At 35.5% G+C, this 13,154-nt stretch overlaps 1 protein-coding gene across 1 annotated transcript in view; it reads right to left on the bottom strand.

Moving 5' to 3' along the window:
- NHLRC2 (NHL repeat containing 2) overlaps window positions 1-13,154 on the bottom strand; it is a 38,336-nt gene that overhangs the window by 22,753 nt on the left and 2,429 nt on the right. The window contains exons 2-5 of the mRNA XM_074590238.1: window positions 12,391-12,543; window positions 6,547-7,002; window positions 3,704-3,825; window positions 1,953-2,082 (exon numbers count right to left, since the gene is read on the bottom strand). Coding sequence (XP_074446339.1) covers window positions 1,953-2,082; window positions 3,704-3,825; window positions 6,547-7,002; window positions 12,391-12,543 — 861 coding nt within the window. The remainder of the gene's footprint in view (window positions 1-1,952; window positions 2,083-3,703; window positions 3,826-6,546; window positions 7,003-12,390; window positions 12,544-13,154) is intronic.

The raw sequence follows: 13,154 nt of genomic DNA, 5'->3' as shown, positions 1-13,154 counted from the left end.
AACTGAAAGCAACATTTTATCTATTTGGCCTATTACCTTCTCAAAGAACGAATTTAAATTTATTTAATCTCTTCACAACTGACAGGTTATGTTATATTTTGTAGATATCTAAATAGACAACTCACTGGTAGGTTCTAAGTGCATATGAAAAAAAATCTATGCTGGTCTGAACAGTCTGAAAATATATACTTCTGAACATTCAGATAATCTGATTTTTATGTAAACGCTTATAAAAATTCATCAGTCTGTTGAACACTGCAGATGACTAATCCTCTACAGGTGACTAATTCAGTGATTATATTCGTGTTGATAACAACCATATCAATTAACATTTAACAAGCAGAGCTCTCAAAATTAAAAGTATCAACAGATACACAACTACTGTCAGAAGCAGAAGAAAGCATCATGAAAAATGAAATGTAAAATTATAGGGTATTTTGAATAGTTCTGTTAACCAGCTTAGGTTTCTGAAGCACTGATGAGCTATTAGCCTCCTCCTTTGCTGATCTGCAAAACAGCTCTACAGCAACATCCCAGTGAGATCAGCTTGCTGGTTCAAGACACCTTGAAAACTATACCATCTAGTCACACAACAGTCTCCTGGTTCACAAAAGGAAAATCAGATTGGATAAAGTTCAGAAAAACTCAAGCCTTCATTAATAGCAACCCACATCCATTGAGATTCGTTTTCAGGTATTCCTCCTTTCTCTTGCATGTAGGATTCCCTATGCTTAACACAGATTGTAAAGGTCATTGATAAAGCCTTTCAACAAAGTGCCTTTTTTTTTTTTTTTTTTGTAGAAGACATGTTAGCAAAAGTGTTAAATCTAATAATTGATACCGGTCGCTTGTTTAAGTAGTCAAGGCTGCTGGAGGTACGCTGTGTAAACTGAAAATGTATTTGTAGCAGAAGACTTCTATACAATCAGCATCTATGAACTAGCTTCATGTTCCCTTGAACTTAATTGAGTGTGTTTTCTTCCCTTGTAACTGACCCAAGATTCTAACAAATGCTTCCAGGTTAGTAAAATGCTCTAATTTACTAATCTTGCAAAGCACCTCTAACTTAACAAATATCAGACTTAAATCGTGCTACCTCCCCAACCGATTCATCTGCAGATTCAAAAAATTCCATTATTAGAAGTCAATTTTTATGCCTGCAATACTGACCTAAGGGTTTTATGCCACATTAAAGCATTGTTCTGACATTGTTAAGAAACTGGCATCTACAACTTCTAAATTATATTGAAATGGAAACATGAGAAAATAGAATATCAACTCACAGTTAATAACAGTTAAAAACATGGCAGTTATGTGATGCCAAGCTCAGGTATGTGTTAAGTGAATCAGGAAAGCAAGCTACTTAAATCCTCAGAAACTGATTCTTGCATCCTATTATGGAAAGATTTAATTTTCACACCCTGATGCTTGCAAGGATTTTTCTCAGGTATTCCTCTGTCTGATTGACTCTATCATGATCTAGAGTCTAATGACTTTATATCACCTAAACAGGAATAAACAGAGGTCCACAACTAAAATTATTTTTATTTCCTAAACTCAAATATTTACAAGTGGTCAAACATGTCCGTGTAGTCAAGGAAAGGAACTTCTAGACAATGCCCACTTCCTGTGTAGCTGTTTCTTAAGTGATCCTGGCAGAAAGCACTGGCCTAACAAAAGCAATCACAATTTCCTCCTGTATTTGGACCCAGTAACTATATAACTTGCTACAAAAGAATTTTTCTTCACATCAAGTAACAGTTCACATTTTTTCAGGATCCAAAGCAGAACTACGGGTATCACTTGCAAATATAACCACTGTTTTTTAGACTCAGTTGTAAAGTATGTCTTTACTTTTTCACAGCTCAGATTATTACCAAAACAGGAAAGCATTTAGCAAACAGTCATGTATGTGTAAACACGAGATGTTAAAAGCTCAACTGATACAATACTTGAATTTCCGAAGACCACATCCCATGGAGAGCTGATAGGCTGTTCTTCTCCTTTTGCTCCACCTTCCTTATCAACACCTTGTATCCCAATGCCTGCTACAGTGGTCACCATCTCTAATTCCAGGTCAATCTGTAAGAAGCAAAATTAAACATGCTGAATGTACAGCATTTACTTGACTGAAGTTAGAGACAACTTGAGCTAGATGTCAAAACCAGAGCTTTTGCTGACAATTAAAAAAACTCCACCTAATAAATTTCAGGTTTATACAGTAAACAAATTTATAAATTTGTTTACGTAGGAAAATAATTAATTTAACCACAATGCCTGCTGATGTGGGGGACACGGGGGAAAGGAGGAAGCTGTGGGCAGTAGGAAAACCATGTTCATGGAATTCTCTTCCACGTGCAAAAAAAATTAACACTGCTCTGTCAAGGTTTGCTCAGCAGTTGTAGAAGCAAGCATCAACATTTTCTACATAAATACTCTATTTAATTTCTGCAACCTAAACCCCTTCATTTTTCATTCTCCTTTTGCTTATTTTCTAAGTGACTTCCAACACGTCTCATGAATTTATTGTGATGATCATGTAAAAAGGGAGCCTTTCACGCATAGCATCTTCTAACCTTTGTACCAGTAAATGCATTCTTTTCGCAAGGCCTATGGCCTGCACAAACATTTGAAAGCATGTCCTATAGCTGTTGTATTACTTTAATTCTTGGATACCCTCATGGCGCATTTAGATGAAAGGGAAGAGATAATTATCATGAAAAATGCTGGAGGAGCATGATCCAGATCTTCAGATGTTTCTGCGCTGTCTTTGCTACCTGCAACACTTCATTTCCTGTGGTCACCATGCTACAGTGATGAATATTAGTAAGATGAGAATCCTGGAGCAATCTACTCATTTTTAGTGACAATATTTCTTTACCAAGAGGGAGTCTTGCTCCTTTCCATAATAAAACCTGGTAGCCAGCTACAACAAATACAGTGCAAGGAGTCTGTGGACTAGTGTTTTGAAACGAAACACAGAACAAACCTACTTAACAGTACAAAGGCACCTGAAACTGAGTAAGGATGTACCTACTCTGATCATGAAACAGACATACTGGTGAGGATCTGAGTACAAAATTTTCTGAGATGAATAAAACACTTCTAATAATAAGGTAATATTCTACTGCTTCAACAAACAACTTCTGATTATTCTAAATTTGACCTAACCAAATATAAGATCCGATGACTATATATATATATAGAGTAACATACTGCAAGCGTTTAATCAAAAAAATCCACATTCAGACTATTCTGAAATTAAAGCAGTTACCTGTACTTTAGAGACCCAAGCAGCTAACAAAATTTTAGATATTCACCGAACCACAGGAGTACAATAACTTTAGATAAGAATCTGATACTACTGGAAGTGAAACAAAACAAATTTTTGCTTCCAGTGCTAAGAACGGATGTTTCTTACAAGAGGAAATTAAGAGTCACTAGGAAAAAAAAAAAACCAAAAAAACCCAGTTATGCTAGAATGAGTAGCACATATCATCTTCATTCGAAAGGAAGCACAAAAGTATATGTAGCCCTTCACGAAACAAACTGCACAAAACATTTATTTATAAGATATTGGGCCAAATTGCCTTCCTGATGTTGAGGGTATATGCAGAGTAATTAATTTGATGTAAGTTTTCATCTGTCTAAATAGAATAAGGTATAAAAGACTGAATTTTGAACTTCCTTATCTAAAATTTACCTTTCTAATTAGGTGATTTTCTGTATCAGCTACATAAATAACATTATTTTTTATGGCGATCCCTTGTGGTGAGTTGAAAGCTGCCTCTGAAAATCTTCCATCTCTCCTTCCGCTGTTTGGACCTATAAATAAAATGAAGCAAACTCAAAAGTAATTTTAGAAAAAAAAAACTTAAAAATAAGATGCATATATTTAAACCTGTAAGAGAATTACATATTCTAAGAGATGCTTTCACAGCACCTTGTACAGTTTATATTATTAACATTTTGTGTAGTCTTGTTTTAATCACTGTGTTATGTAATTACAATAGCCTGGTGCTATTAAGTTTTGAATTCATTCTCCACAAGTTCTCTCCTTCTTTAAGCTCATCTTCCAAAGAGAAGTCTTAATAGGGGTCTAAATTGCCCCTGTTCCCGTGCAGTAAAGGACAACAGCAACAACAGAAGACTGAAATAAAAAATTACATCTTTCATTCCCAACTACATCAAAGCAAGCCAGCAGGAAAAACTTTAAATTCCAAAACTCAATTCCATTTCAATGGTTTAGATTGTGGTGTAATCAGAAATGAAAATAATATTAGATTAGCAGCATTTTCTTATTAATAATAATAATTAGAAGAAGATCACATGGAACTAATTACACAAAAGAACAGTGAGAATGATGGAGTCTTCTGCACAGAACAATCAAGGAACAGAAAAGAATACGACCTGAATATAACAGTATAAAGGTAAGCATCATATTTCAGGGGGAGTAACATTTAAAGTGCATTAGCAGTATGTGTCAGCAGAAGACATTTAGATACGAGTTATACGTGCATCATGACTTATGATGCAAATATAGTAATTTCAACCTCTGTGCATGCCCACATTTATTACCGTATTATCAACTTCGTTACATTATTTTCTGCCCACTGAATCATTCAACTGAGTCACTGAAATATACACATTTTTACAACCTACTGCCAGAAGACAATTTAGACTTTAACAGACGTTAAACACTGAGGTGCTGGTGTGTCAGATTCCAGGATTTCCCCTGGTAAGCATTAGTGTGCACATCCCCGGGGAAGGGAATAGCACAGAGTGCCACTGGAAGAGGGGGTTCCAGTCCAGAGGTTAGGACACTTCCCTCTGAATTGCTGTTTAACAACTATTCCAGAACACTAAAGGGTACCTTATCAGCAGAGACTTTGTCTCATATATCAAAGAGAATTTGAAATAATAGAATTTTGTCATAAGGAATCCTGTTTGTACTTCCCATAAGAGAAGGGTATTAAGACTAATGCCTTTATCAGGTTAGGTTGGATAATTAGTCTGTCTATCCACTGTTACTTCAAATAGCAAGAGATTTTCTTTCTTTCTTTAAAAAGCAGTGAGACCGGTATTTTTATGAGGTTTGCAGGATCCAGCCATGGGACAGGCATTAGTAAATACCAGACTAAGTAATACAGGACACATCAGCATACAGGTCCTGATTCTGGGACATAAACAAACTGCTGTTTTCAATGATTTGTGCACTCAACCACTTCCTAAATCTGTCTATTATGACTGCTCATAGATGGACTGTCCATAGATGGACTAACAGCTATGTACTTGGTGCATTAACATGTAACTTTGACTACTGTAACACACTGAAAAAAAGAACAAGTCTGAATGTTTCATTTATGAAAAAGTAAAGCACACAGTGTGCAAGTTCAACTACATTTTCTTGATTTGCATCATAAAGCAAATACTAATTTTACAAAAACAGTTAAAGAGAAGAGTTTTATAAAGCAGAAATGTTACTAATATAAACTTTGTCACAAATGTAACTAATTTTAAAGTACTTAACTTTTACTATTTTGATTACATATTACACCTCAATTTTGGTGAGAGCACAGGCCTTTTCATCTATATTAAAGTAATTTCATTTTCAGGTGCCTATCCGTTAGTGCAATGCCACTGTTCTTAATAATTCTCCTCTCCTCTAAAAACCAGAAGGGGATCCTACAGAGGAATGGTCTTGATTTAAAGAAAAACAACCAACAACCACCAAACAAAAAACACACCCCAAAAACCTCCCCACACAACACCACCACTACAATTCAACATTCATTTCTCCTATTCGAAGTGAGACATTATTACCTCTTTTCTTTTCCTTGTTTGCTGCTGGATGTGAATGCATGTCACTTAAATCTAAACACGTCTGCCCCTCTTCCAGAAGAGCACAAAATGTATTTTTTGTAATTCATATTTGTCCTGGTTCCGGTGGGGATAGGGTTAACTTTTCCTGGTATTCCATGCCATGTGAGCCACGCCCACCCTGAGCTGCCGGGGGAGGGGGCAGGAAGTTGCTGCTTAAAAGCGGGCTGGGGCGTCCTGGGTCCGGCCGGTCGGCGAGCGGCGGTTCTGTAATCGCGTTTGTATATTCCCCTGTCCGTGTTGTTGTTGTTGTTTGCCTGTTCCCTTTGCTGTTCTGTTAAACTGCCTTTGTCCCAACCCAAGAGTCTTGCCTTTTCTTACGATCCTTCCTGTATTAGGAAGGCACGTGCGAGCGGCACGTGGTTCTTTGTTGCCATCTGAGGCTAAACCACGACAATATTAAACATCACAAAAATAAAAACTCAACTCAATGGAACAAATTAAAAAACAAAATCAGACTTTTCAAACAATTGCATTCACAGCGTCTCCCATTGATGGCACTATGCTATATCCCTGCACATACAGTACAAATTTCTGGCAATGCTTATGAGCTGCTCTTAGAGGACCTCTTATGATGTCCTCTAAGAAAAGAATCAGCCTAGTAGGCCCAGCAAACATACTCTACTCCTAAACTAAAATTACTATAATAAACTTACACACTCTTACCTCCAATGATGTGTAGAATTTCTCCATTTTTTTGAGTAACCAAAATCCTGTGATGTCCAGTGTCTGCTATTACCAGCCTTTCTCCTGAATTATCTAAAGTCACTTTGCCAGGAAACAGCAGAGGAGAAGGTGGGAGGGAGTCTCTGTATAGCTTTATTCCAATGTTGTTGTCTTTAATTTGTCCTTTCTCCTTGTAGAATTTCAGTGTTATAGAAGTAAATAAAAACAACTTCTCTCTGTGTCCCTCTCCAACAAGCGAAAACAGCATGTTTCCACGAGGCCCAAGAATGACCAGAGTTGGCCAGCAGGACACTTCTAGTTCATGCCACAGTGTTGCATCTGCATCATTTACTACAGGGTGGACAATATTATACCTTAGAATGGCACTTTTAATGTTATCCAGAACTTTTTCATTCGGGAATTTTGCTGAATGGACACCAACAATAATAAGACCATCTGAAATGAAAAAAACAAGTTGTGCATTGAAACGTATTTGCATTTGAATTAAAAAAAAAAAGTAAAAATGAAGCACAGTTATTTCACAATTTGACCGACTGCTTTACAGAATGGAAGAGGATTTGAACAAAGAAAAAGCAGTAACATCTCAGTAGGAATATAGATAGCTATGCATACAAAATACTGAAACTCAGAAATAACATTTCAGTAAAATTACTGAACTTTAAGAGCATTACTTCACCAGCTGGCTGACATTTAATATTTCATAAATTGTTCTTAGTTCCTGAACTTTTACATACTAAGGTAGAAAATACTTTCAAAATAATTATGGGTAACTTGTGGCAGTTCAACTGATACTTCGGTTTATTTCAGATTTTTATGATACCTCTTTGTCTTTTGATTCCCACACACAACTATGTTGCTTTAGAAAATGAATTTTTTTCCTTAGTTAACTAGGAATTACAAATATAACACTGAAGTCTGTAAATCCAGACTTACCTTGGCATATCTAACTCTAGAAAAACCATAAAAAAACTAATGTATAAGCTTCTGAAATCAATACAGTATTCCATATTTCAAATTAAAATGGCAGCACTGACAACTATGACAAAATGACAAATAGCACTTCTCACAAACCAGGCAGGCTTGAACCCTTTTCCTTAAAAAAAAAAAGAAAAAAAGGAAGGGGAGGGGGGTAAGAAGAGGATTAAATAATTGATTTTTAACCCTCCACTTAAAATGTTTAGATTAATTTCTATATTTGGTTAATAAAGACAATGAAGAGTTTAGGTTTTCCCATAGCAAGGATAACTGCGATAACTGCACGAAACTCTAGTATGAAGGTGTTGCATAAGCATAAAGTAATATAATTCTGCTTATATACACTGTATACATAATACCAACCCTAAAATCTATCAAAAGCACACAATTATGATCTTCCTTGAATTGCTTATTTTCTTAGTGTTACAAAATTCAAACACAGAAATAAAAATCTATGGCTCAGACTTCAGCTGCTTCTCTAGACAATTATCTAAGCAGCCCCAAATTTTCCACTCCCCCTTCCTACCCAACAGAAAAAGAATGAAGAGCCTTCCTGCAATCAAGACGCTTTTCACTACTTTCTAGGAGAAAAAAAAAAAGGGGGGGAGGGGGCAGGGGAAGACCAAAAAAAGGACTACATCATTTTCCAGGGCTTTAAACTATGTTTTACTAGCATTGCTTCTATCAAATGAAGTAAACTGTGCACATGAGATCAATACCATACTTTGTCTCGCTTTGTACTTAGAGAATACTATTGGCCATAAGCATAATCTTGTTATAGTCAAAGTAACTTGTCAATTCTAACTGAAGTAAGGAAGATAACAACAGTAACCATGCAGTTGTAGAAAACTGCAATACAATAAACCAGAACTGTTAATCTAATGGAAATCCTTATACATTAACTTTACTATTCATCCAAAAATCACTCATGTTTCTGGATAGCACAAGAATTTTGTAACCACTAATAAAAATTGGAATCTTTCTACTTCTTTGTGCAAATAAAAGTTTTAAATTTTCATGTGATTTTTTCTGTTTTGTTGAGCAGATGAGTGAAATTAAATGTGGAAAGAAAATATCCTTAGAGTTGACACACAACTTGAGTTAATTTTAATGCGTTGTTAGAAATTACTTTGACAACAACAACAAAAAAGTACTTTTTTTTTCCTTAGTCAGGTCTATTAAAACATTTAGCATTTATAAACTCTTTTATCAGTAGCAATCAAATATCTGTGGCGTTTCCTTCCTTCCCCCAGTCACCAATGTCTATAGGTGGATTCCTTGTAGTGCCGTACAAAAAAACAAAAAAGACTTGGAGTCTGTACAGGGTGGCATGGAGGAAGGACAGCCATTATCCAATCTAACCCAATTCTGATGATGCTTATACTCCCAAATAGGAGTGTAGATCCTTGAACTACTTTATAAGGTTCTTAAATCAGACTAATTTGTGCTTGCACAAATACTCACTGCAATTGAAAATGTTGTATTGTGCTACTACAGACAAAACAGGTTTGTTTGAACAGCTATTAAATTTACATTAGCAGGATACAATGTAGTTACATACCTCCTGTGTCACACAATTCATTCTAAACTGGAAATTTACATACCAGATCCGTACTGTTATTTGGCTTTCGCTACCTAATCCATTAAATGGCTTCACTATTTGTAAAACTTCAAGCAAATATGTAAAAATAAAATGCTTTTGTAAAACAGTCCTCCAAAAGCCCTGCAGTTACAATCAGTGGAGTTTGCCACTGCAAGAATGGTAAAACCAGCCCTCTGATCAGAGAGGGCCTGAACCACGGCCCAAAAAGTAACAGCTGTAAACAGCTGCATCCAAGGACGTGGTTTGGAATGGAATGTAGTATTTACTTCTCTGCTTTTCTCCTACCTTTATGGTAGAGGTGCAATCTGGCCAGATGGACATCTTTGTTCGACCCTCACCTCTGGTTTTGTGGTAGAAATGTAAGAAAGGCAATTATTTCAGGTCTTAAATAGTTGTATTATTTGAGCTCAGATGAGTTTGTTTCCTTCTAAAAAGAAAACTAATTTAATCTCAGGTTGGCTTTTTATCCAATTATAGAGAAACGGAAAACTATTTTTCTTTTAGCTTTTCTCCTCAACCATAAAACAATGTTGACGGAGAAGAATAGCATCTGCAGGAATGGTAATACTTCCATGTGACAACAGGAAAGGGTAAAGTGCTGCACAATAAAAGACTTAGTTGAATGTAATAATTTCACAGATAGATAATTTAAAAAATCGCTATAACTGATGCAGTCTTTATCAATCCTATAGGCACAGCATGTCGCAGTATCAAACAGATGAAGTTGCAGTATCATTAACTGCTGAACTCCAAACAGCAGGCCAAACATTTTAACTGTAATAGGATCATCATCAGCCCATATATTTGTCCTTCAAAAACATCATTAAAGCTAGAAAGACAATTCTATATTAAACACCTGGACAGCACAAGCAAGTTATAAAATCCTCTCATAAAGAAAACTCTTGTGGAAATTGATGGATGCTATGCTGAAATATAAGAATATGGACACCATTTAAAACGCTTTGTTTGAGGCATTATACCAGAGTACAACACTGGACTTATGCCAAGCTATTTCTGAATATTAAAAAGTACTCCCTCTTATAGAAGTCATTTCTGAACTGCTGATAACATGAACTGAATATGCACTGGGGTTTAAAATAACTTTCTGAACGCCACTTGAAAGGCAGAAATAGCACCACTGAAGATAGCAGCGAGAACATATCAGATAAAGATGCTAGGTGACATTAATCCTATGGAAAGAGGTCTTCATTTTGAAACAAGTCTCCTGACGTTCTGGACAACAGAACTATGTGGATATGTACAATGATACATATATCTTAAAAAACACAACCCTTACTGCCTTGATATATTTATACATACGTATTTCAATATATAGACTTATACTACTGTAGTGCTAAAATTTACACACTTAGCACAGCAAAGAAAGACTAAATAATCCTGAAAAGGCTGGCAATCGAAACATGAAAACAACAGAAAACAACAAAAAAGGGAGATGTATAGTGAAAAAACAAACCCTATTTTTCTTTTTGTTTGAACCATCAAGCACCTTAATCTCTTCCTGAATGCAACTGCTATCCTCTGTTTTCTAACACATTAAATTTAAGATTAATGTCACACACACCTGCTCTTCTTTCCTTTTACCTCCACTTGTTTTTCCACTTTCATTCCAAGTATTTTTTTTCCTCACTCGAGCTCCTGTAGGAATAGGATAGCTCAAATCCAAAAAGAACTTATTAGGATAGCTCAAATACACAAAGAATTTATCACCTATCAGCAAAGTACTTTCCTTAAGTAATAAATCCTATGACAGGAAGTTTGATAAAAGTCAAACAAAAAAAAGTGTCTCCAAGTGGATCTCCAGTTCAGTTCAGAGTGCTGCAGCCTCATCTACACCAGTATAGAGAAGTTCAAATGCTTTGAAGAGAAAGCTTGTGCGGAGAGGTTGTTAAAAATAATTTTTTGTTATCAACTGATTTTACAGCTTGGTCTTAAAAAACAGATTAAGGATATGACAGCAATATTAATACAATACCACTATACTACATGTTTATCATTTAAAGATGTTACTCATTATACAATCAATGCAGCCTTCTGAAATCTCAACCTAGACCTTCTTCCCAGCATGCCTGATATCCACAGCAGTCCATTTATCATTTGCTAATCATCTTCCACTTAAAACTGCCTTCCCCCCAAAAAAATTGCCATGACAGTTTTTCTGTACTAGATAAAGTTCCTCATACTTAGAACATTATACCAGATCTCAAATTTCTCCAAAGCAAATAGCTAAGCTTTTCAAGGTAGAAAAATTCATGTATTTGAGTCTTCTGTAAAGTGCTTTGTAAACCTACAATGCAAGTGAACTACTTAAAGAACTTGAAACGTCAAAGACAATGTAGTTTCTTTTTCTAGTGAAAGCAGGTAACACATGAAAATAGATGCTGCCAAAATTAAAATCAATCAGAAATGTCAATGGAGAATCAGAGATTAACACTGTAAGATAATGTTATTTTTGTTACATATGTATTATATTTAATATAATATTTTCAGGGCTGAAAGTAACACTGCTCGTCATCTCACTGTTCAGTCAATATCCACAGTCTATTAAAATATCCAAGATAAGTGAGTAGCTGATACATTCTGCGTAAGACCACACCTTATCTCCGACAGGTCATCATGATGACAAGAGACTGCATTCTAAATAGTAATTACCCTGCATTTTTATTCACTCAGAGAGAGACCTAAACTAACATCTGAGATGAAATCTGAAGACCTTAACTCCCTCTCCAGAATACAGGACTAATAATGTTATATAAGGTAATGCCAATACAAAAAAATTTCTAAACCAAGCTTACATATTTTTTTTATCTCAGAATGGAAAAAAAACCCAAGTAATCCTAACCACCTTTACAATGTTTTGCTCACAGTTGGCTCCTAAGTCAAGCGTAGAGGGTTATAGATGTAGATTAACTTTGAGCCTGTATCTTACGTCCTTGTGTAGCTTTTTGCAAATAGCCTTATTTATGAGGATATCAGATTTGGGCTTTAAGCACATATCCTGTTTCTTTAATTATACAGACACAACAGATACCTTATTTGACCCCATTTAAAAATGTGATGGGAGTATACACAGTCACCTTTTTTAGGCTGCTTATAAGATTAGAAGACATTTTTAGGCACCCCTGAAATTTTGCCAGCTGTTTAGTAACCAGCAACAAAGTGACTCAGCTACTCCGCCTGCAACACTGCCAGGAAATTCTATTCCAAGCCAGCCAAAGCACTTTTACCTTTATCAGAGTACTGGTGCTCTAACGCGTGGAGATCAGGCAGCAGGTGCAAGCAATTGATGCAGCAGTAAGTAAAGAAATCCAACACCACAACTTTTCCACAAAGATCTTTGTGAAGAGAAATAGGACCTTCTGTGTTTAACCATTGTAGATCTGGAAGACAGGGAACAGAGATACCCAGTTAGGGGAAGGGCAGAGAAAAGCAGACGCTTATACTAATTTGCACAACAACACACAATGTTCCTTGTACATTTCACTAAAAAAAAAAGTTCAACATCACTTTCTAAGCAGGTAGAAGAGCAAAACAAAAGTCTTCTATTATCAAACTCATCCTTATGTTCCAAAATTCTTCATAGTTAGTAAATGAAAAGAAATATTGTTAACAAGATTTAATGTAGTATTGAAACTGTGGTTTATATATTTAAATAGGCACCTTTTAATTGAAAGAACGTGTAAGCCTCAGAACAATTCTCATACATTTTAAAACACCACCTACATTATTCAACCCCTAACAACGTCATACGGGTAACAACTTTAAAACTCAGATAAATGATAGTAAAGTGAAAAACTCTTAAACTCTTAATGATTTTTCCTACGGTTTTGTAAACAACTAATTTCAGAGATGACTGAAATATTTTTGTGTTTATAGCTTGATTTTCAAAGTTTGAAATGACAGATATAAATTAATCCTGCTACCCTTTCATGACTGAGTAGTGCTCCTGATCATTTATTTTAACCACTTGATATGAGACGTGAAAGCATTG

This window comes from Larus michahellis, chromosome 6, assembly GCF_964199755.1.
Source record: "Larus michahellis chromosome 6, bLarMic1.1, whole genome shotgun sequence".
Lineage (NCBI taxonomy): Eukaryota > Metazoa > Chordata > Aves > Charadriiformes > Laridae > Larus > Larus michahellis.
Note: the sequence above shows the minus strand (reverse complement) of the source record. Positions and strands in the feature narration are given on the sequence as shown.